Raw genomic sequence first — 7085 nt, 5'->3', positions numbered from 1 at the left:
CTTAGAAGAAGGATTTCTGAAAAGCCATCAGGAGTGAATCATTGACGTAGGGAGGCGATGAATCAACGGGGAGTTCATAAAACGGCAAATGAATTGGGTGTGACAGCGACGGAGCCACTGCTGTTCCCCAGAACCCTCTGGGGACGGAGAGCCAAGAGAAAAATAAAAATAACACGGGCCTTCCGCCTGCTACAAACCCAAGTCAGCCCCTCCTTCCATGTGGAAAGACAGAGTGGGACAGAGGACGAGACTCGCTGGTGGGTGCCGAGGGGCCGGAGGGAGCTTCCTGGGCCACTCCCAGTTGCCTGGGTCCAGGCTGTGGGTGCAATTAGCAAATGCCTTTTTTTCTTCTTTTCAGGAGCCCTCACAAGAAAGAACACTGATTTTGACGAACACCCAAAATAATGTGAGATCAGGCACCATGCATTATGCATGAGGTCTGATTTAACATGAACATTATTTCTTGTGTACGAGACCATATGCCTCCGTGCTGTCTCTGCAGCCTAATAATACCCAGACCGCCCTGGCTAGGAGCAGCAGAGACATGTCCGCTGGTGTATGTGCGTGTGTGTGTTGGGGGTGGGGTGCGGGGGTTGAGACAGAGCCTCCTGGGACTCAGCTTATTTGAGGAGAGCCCACTCACGTGCCCTGGTGGTGGACGGGTGGTAAGAGGTGCGTCGTGCTCCTGGAGAAACACCAGGGAGCTGGGGGTGGGTGTAACGGTGTGACAGTGCCACTGTGCGTGTGTGACATCAGGAGCCCGTTTGACTAGGTGATGCTGTGCAGGGCTCATATGCATGGCGATGTGGGTGCATATGTGTAGCTGAGGTTTTGCTGCACGAGATGGATGGAGGCAGGAAGAGATCTAATTGCTGTGTGTGTTTGTATATATGCATGCATATGTATGTGTGGGGGTGTGTGTTTAAAAAATAAGATCACACATACATACAAACACACAGCCTTACTTTAATTATCTGAAGAGATCTGGGTGGAGCTGGGACAATGACGGGCAGGGATGTGTTTGGAAAGTGGTTTGTGGGGGTAAGTGCTTGGAAATCCTGAGAGAAAGGAACCTCATCAATGCTACAAAGGATGAGTGTGTGTGCTTAGCCACACATTACATGTGCCAGGTACCCGGCAACTCCTGAGAGCTCAGTGCCAAAGACCAGAAAGCTGGTATTGGATAGCCAGAACCCTGGTGTGGTGTGGCCATGAGTGTGTAAGCGTGTGTGTGCGTATGTGTGTGTGAGTTGGCAAGGGTTTCAGCAGGCTTGAGAGGAATGATGATGATGAGTGTGAGAGGGAAAGAGACAGCAGAGGTAGTGAATGACGGTGAACTGCTGAGAGTGGCTGTGCAAATGGGTGGGGTGAGAGGGAAGGATCATGGGGGCAAGCACGTATGTGTATGCATTCGTGCGTGTGTGTGTGTGTGTGTGTGTGTGTGTGTGTGTGTGTGTAGCAGGATTGCTTCCTTTGAAGGCTAAAGTTGCCTCAGCTCTAACTGGCACCTTCTGCAGAGTAGCCAACTTGAAGCTGATTTGTCTGGTGGGGAACGCTCAGTACCGAGATGGCCCTGGTGTCTGCTGCCATGTCCCAGCTCAGGGACCAATAGAGGGCAGTCCTCCCCCATAGAGGCTTCAGAGGTGGCAATGGGAACTCTGAATGGTCGGTCAAACACTTACTCCAGTGTCTTCAAATATGCCAGGCAGGGACCAAACCGATGGTTTTGGCTGCCTCTGGCCTCAGTTGCTAAGCTGATGCTCTGGGTTCATGATTGATTGTCTTTGCTAAGCTTAGGAGGAGCAGCTGTGCCAGATGCCGAACTTCCTTTCTGTCCTCCTCCTGTTCAGGTGGGGATTTTGTTGGGATCTCCTTCCTGGAGCTCAAGCCCTGCTGGAGAGGGCCCAAGGGAGGGAGGCAGCCTGGTTCCGTACATGCTATTGGGAGCTTGCCCCTCCGACATGCTGGCCCAGAGCCTCTCCAGAAGAAGCTGAGTTCCAGAGAGCTCAAAGTGGGCAGCTGTAGTTGGGACTCAGCTAGTCCTGTGGACACCCAATCAAGTCCTGGGGTCATGGGGTGACTATGAATCTTGTGCAGGACCCACGCCACTCAAAACATAAGCTAATGTATCTTCCTAGGGTAGGAGGTTGGGAAGAATATAGGTGTCCTTGGGGCTCTAGGAGAGGCTGTGTCTGGCAGGGTCAGGCTTCCTGCTCAGGGCAGGGCACCTTCTGGGTTTGCCTTGATGACTGCAGGTGACCACAATAGCTGCCTTCCTTCCCGCATTGGCCAACCTCCATCCTGCAAATGCTCTCCTAGCTCAAAGCATTAACAGTGTAACATGGATACCTTCCCCACCCTACCTCTGGAAGCAGCTATGGATTTGCACGCACAGTGGAACACACACATACTCGTACACCAACATGCAGAGGTTCACATGGGAGGGTGAAGCTCTACCAGAATATGTACCTAAATTGATCATAGAAAATAATTTTGTTCAAATGAGAAGGGGAGGGAGATGGAATCAGAAAATTCTTGCTAGAGACAGCTTTGGCTTCCTCTGAAGTCGATGCTAGGGACATCTGCCTTGAACGAAAGAAGTCTGAGGTTCTCAAGAGCAAGCAGGTAGATACACATACACACGGGGTAGATGAACTGCGTTGGAGCTGAGCTGACCTTGCTTTTCCTAAACTCCAGTCTATTGAGGGAGTGAGATTTAATGGCACAAAATATTTCTCTCCCTATGGTTCTCTCCTTATAAAGTCAAACTTCTGAGGTTCTTCCTATTCATCCCTAGGCTGGAAAATGGGGGAAGCAGCCCTGGACTTCATGTGACCAAGGGGTTGGTCACTGTAGGTAGCAGTCCCAGGCTGGTGTCTCATTAAGCGAGATCCTCGAAAAGTGCAAGATTTTCTTCCATCCCTTTTCCCACTATTTTTTTTTTTTTTGGTTTTTGTTCTATTCCTCAGCTGCTGCTGGTTCTTGGGAGGCCGCTTTGTTTTGTTGTTTTTGAGTTGACTTGCTTAAATAATAAACCCACCCTCTTGTGCAGGATTAAGCAGACAATTAGGAAATCAATCAATCAATTGGTGTCAGCTGCAGGCCGAGCAAGTGAAAGGCCCCATCTTTCCAGTCGCCCTTCCCAACCTTAAAACTTGCTGAGGCTCAGAGCGGGGTGCAGGCAGTGGGGAGCTCTGAGCTTCCTTTGCTTCCATTTCAGGGCCCTGAGGCTGAGATAAATCCAGGAATGGAGAAATCAGGAGGGAGTGAGGCAAACGTGGGACTGTTTCAAAGTTGTGTACTTAGGGAAGCAGGAAATGAGAGGCCGAGGTAGGGTGGCCAGTGGCTCCTGGCCATGTGGCCACCATGCCAGACAGTTCTCAGCCTCCTGTTGAAGAAGCACTGGGGAGGCTCACTGGCCCACCAGCATGGGGAACGGTAGGGATGCTGGTGCCAATTACAGGGCTAATCGCTCCCTAGTCTGGACTAAAGGAGGGAAAAGAAAAAAACGAAAGGAGTAGTGAGAGGCTGAACCTTTGAAAACAGTGGCGGCCTTTGTACTTGCAGAGACAATTCCCCCCAAGACTGAGGAGCCGAGCCCATAAAGTCGCTAGGAACTCACAGCATGGCACAGCCATTCTGAGCCCCGTGCCCGGCCAGGGATCGCCGTACTGGGGGCCAGAGAACACCTCTCTGCGCATCCCGATGCTGTTGCTGGAGCCAAGGCCTCTCCTAGGCCTGGGCAACATCCTTGGTGGGAGGAGCCCACATACACCCTCACCAGGGGCCACAACGTTCTCCCCCGCCAAGCAACTGTGCCCTTGCGCCTTGGCTCCACAAAGAGTAAGAGAAACCTCATGCGGTTCCCTGAGAAGGGAAATAACTGCATTTACAGAGGAAACAGAAAGAGCTATTTTATTAGTATTTTAAAGAGTTGCTTTAATTTAAAACCTCCCCCCAGAACTCAAGATCTTGACTGGGATACAGGTAGTCTTGGGCTTTGGGCCTGGAATCCCAATCTGTCTCCACCCATCCTGACCCTTGGGGATGCTGCTGCTGAAGTCTTGAGAGGGGACTATGTCTCCTACAGGCAGATGCATCACTCCCTGGGGGGTTCTTGGGCACCCAGCCCTGGAGAGATGCCAGGCCTTTCTGGTGGCACAATTGTTTGTGCCCCACTTCTCTCCAAGAGAAGTTGGGGCAGGTGGCTTGTTGAAAGAGAAGTAGGACTGGCTTTGCCCAAGCAAGCAGGTAGGGCTCCCTCCCCAGGCTGACTTGGCTCCACAGAACCACTGGCCCGATCTCTATCTAAGCCCTTGAACTCCGTGTGGATCCAGGTGGGCTTGGGCATCATTTGTTTGTGGGTAGAGAGGCAGCTGGGGTGGGCTGGTGAGCCCAACAAGCCTTCCAGCTGCCCTGGGGACCCGGAACAGTGACGTTGGCCTGGCCCCTACACATGGAGTTGCAAAGCGAAACTAACATCAGGGATTGGGGTGTCTGGCAGGGGACACAGAAATGCCAGGCTGGTGGTGCGGCCACGGCGGGCTTCTTCCTCAGCCAAAAAGAGCAGATGAGTTGTGCCTGAAGAATGGCTGACCTAAATTCAGTGTAGTGTCTGTGGTTCACTATCCCAGGCCCTGGTCTGGCCTTGGGAGAGTCTGTTTATGGCAGGGGGGCATGAGGCAGATTCACCTTCCCTAAATACACTCACCTGGGGCAGGGGCCCAACTGTTGCCTACGTAACAGGCAGTCGGGTCCTGATACTGGCCTGGAAAGATCTGTGCGGTCACCTTCCTCCAACACCTCCCCGACTATGGCCAGAACTTCAGGACAGGTGAGCCAGGGAATCCCACCACTTCACCCCAGAACCAACCCAGCCCTGGGAGTAAAGAGGACAGGACACAGCCCTGGGGTACATGTTTATGTGAGTAATAAAATATTTACTATAACATAAATATAAAGGGAACTTCCCAGTCTACATTTTTTTTGCAATAAAGATACAAAGAGAATGCACCAAAAACATCGTTCCAAAAAATAATAAAAAATAAAATAACAAAATTTAAATTCAAACTGTAACAAACAGAACAAGAAATGGAGAAAGGGGGAAGCTCCAAACACATCCAGAAAATAAATAGAGATGGGTCAGAAATCCGGAAATCATATTAAAATATCTTTTTCGGATTAGTTGTGTACAAAATCCTTTAGGATGGGGTGTGGAGAGGCAACGCAGAAAACCAAAAATAAAAACCAAGCACAAAATGTTTCTTCTCCCCGCCAGTGTGTACATATCTCACATATTTACATGGTTCCCACCTCACCCCAAACTTGAGTAATTTCTCGCCCCGCCTCCCCCAGCATCCCACATCCCAGGGGGTCAGCGGCCTGGAAAGGGAGCTGAGTGAAGCCGCAGGGAATCAGGCAGAAGGTTCTCGGGGAACAGCTTATTTCTACAGCTGGTTAAAACATATCTCCAACTTTTCCAAGTTTCTTTTGTTAGTGGCCAGTAGGGCAGGGCCCCGCGGGGAATGGGAGCCCTGCTGTGCGGTGGTCAGTCTGCAGCGGGGCAGAAGCCTGTTCCCATCCGGGTGTGTGTGGGATCGCAGACCCCTCTAGCGTGGCCGGGAACCGAGCCGGGGCTCGGATAAAACGAAACAAAAAATGAACACTCAAATGTTTTTGTTAGTTTTTGTTTTGCTTTTTTGAGGGAGGGTAGGGGAAGGTAAGGGGGTAAATAAATTAGGCTAGATTAAAGCTTTGGCTATTTCCTGTTTTATACACAGACGCGGCACTCGCGGCCTCCCCTCCGGGGCCCGGATAAATACAGTATACAGCGATTTAAATTAAGGGCGCGGGCGGAGTGAGAAGAACCCCAGGAACCGAGAGGCTCCGCGAATAAATAAAAACCGTAAAAAACCAAGCCCGGATGAAGGGGAAAGGGGGTGGGGCGCATCCTTAGAGGAGAGAAGAGCCTTGGAGCGAATAAAGTGACAGCCCCCCGCCCTTTACCCGAAAGCTCGGGAGTCCGCGCTGGGGAGAGGGATTGGGGAACTCTCCTCACTTCGTCCTCTCTCCCGGGGAATCCCTAACCCCGCACCGCGTTACCTGTCGCTGTGGGGAGGCCGCTGCCGGGATCCGGCCCCGAACAGCCCGGGGGGCAGGGGCGGGGTCGTCGAGGGGATGGGGATAGGGAGCAGGCGTCGGGCGGAAGGCCGGGGGTGAGTTGGCGCGTTGCGGATCTTCGCTCCTCTCCCCCGAGCCTCGGGCGACGCAGCCTATCGGCGAAGCTGTCTTCGCCGCTCGCCGGAGAAAGTCGTCCGGGTGTTTGGTTTTGTTCGAAAGTTTCTGGGCTTTTTGTAAAATCCAAAGCAACCGAACAAAAAGAGTCCAGGCCGCGCGGGCGGGCGGCGCGTCCGCGCCTCGCTGCGCGCCGGCGGGGGCCCGGCCCGCGGGGTCACTGCACCGAGCCGGGCAGTGTGTGATGATGGTGGTGGTGCAGCGCGGCAGGCGGGGGCGGTGGGGGCGCCGAGGGCGGCGATGCACCACCCCCACCCGGCCCTAGCTCGCCGGGCGCGTAAACGTCGTCCATGGGCGGGTGGCCGGCGCCGGCCGCCGGGGTCATGCGCTTCTCCTTCTGCCGCCGGTTGCAGAACCAGACGCGCACCACCTCCTTCTCCAGTTGTAGGCTGTCGGCCAGGCCCGTGATCTCGTGCGCCGAGGGCTTGGGGCACTTGAGAAAGTGGCTCTCAAGAGCGCCTTTGACCCCCACCTCGATGGACGTGCGCTTCTTGCGCTTGCGGCCCTGCGCCGCGATTTTGTCCAGGTTGGTGGGGCTGCCGCTGGACGAGTCGGTCTCCTCCAGCCACTTGTTGAGCAGCGGCTTGAGCTTGCACATGTTCTTGAAGCTCAGCTGCAGGGCCTCGAAGCGGCAGATAGTGGTCTGCGAAAACACGTTACCATACAGCGTGCCCAGCGCCAGCCCCACGTCGGCTTGCGTGAAGCCCAGCTTGATGCGCCTCTGCTTGAATTGCTTGGCGAATTGCTCCAGGTCGTCCGAGCTGGGTGCGTCCTCGTCCGAGTGCTCACCC

The 7085-nt window shown here is 53.7% G+C and overlaps 1 protein-coding gene across 1 annotated transcript; it reads right to left on the bottom strand.

Annotated features, from left to right (window-relative positions):
* Positions 1-4747: 4747 nt before the first annotated feature.
* Positions 4748-7079, bottom strand: POU3F1 (POU class 3 homeobox 1). The gene has a single exon (XM_004371920.3). The coding sequence runs from the start codon at positions 6890-6892 to the stop codon at positions 6452-6454; it is 441 nt and encodes a 146-aa protein (XP_004371977.1). The 5' UTR covers positions 6893-7079; the 3' UTR covers positions 4748-6451.
* Between the last annotated feature and the right edge of the window lie 6 nt (positions 7080-7085).

The sequence above is a fragment of the Trichechus manatus genome, unplaced genomic scaffold, assembly GCF_000243295.1.
Source record: "Trichechus manatus latirostris isolate Lorelei unplaced genomic scaffold, TriManLat1.0 scaffold00015, whole genome shotgun sequence".
NCBI classification, from domain to species: Eukaryota; Metazoa; Chordata; class Mammalia; order Sirenia; family Trichechidae; genus Trichechus; species Trichechus manatus.
This window is presented reverse-complemented; position numbering and strand designations above follow the sequence as displayed.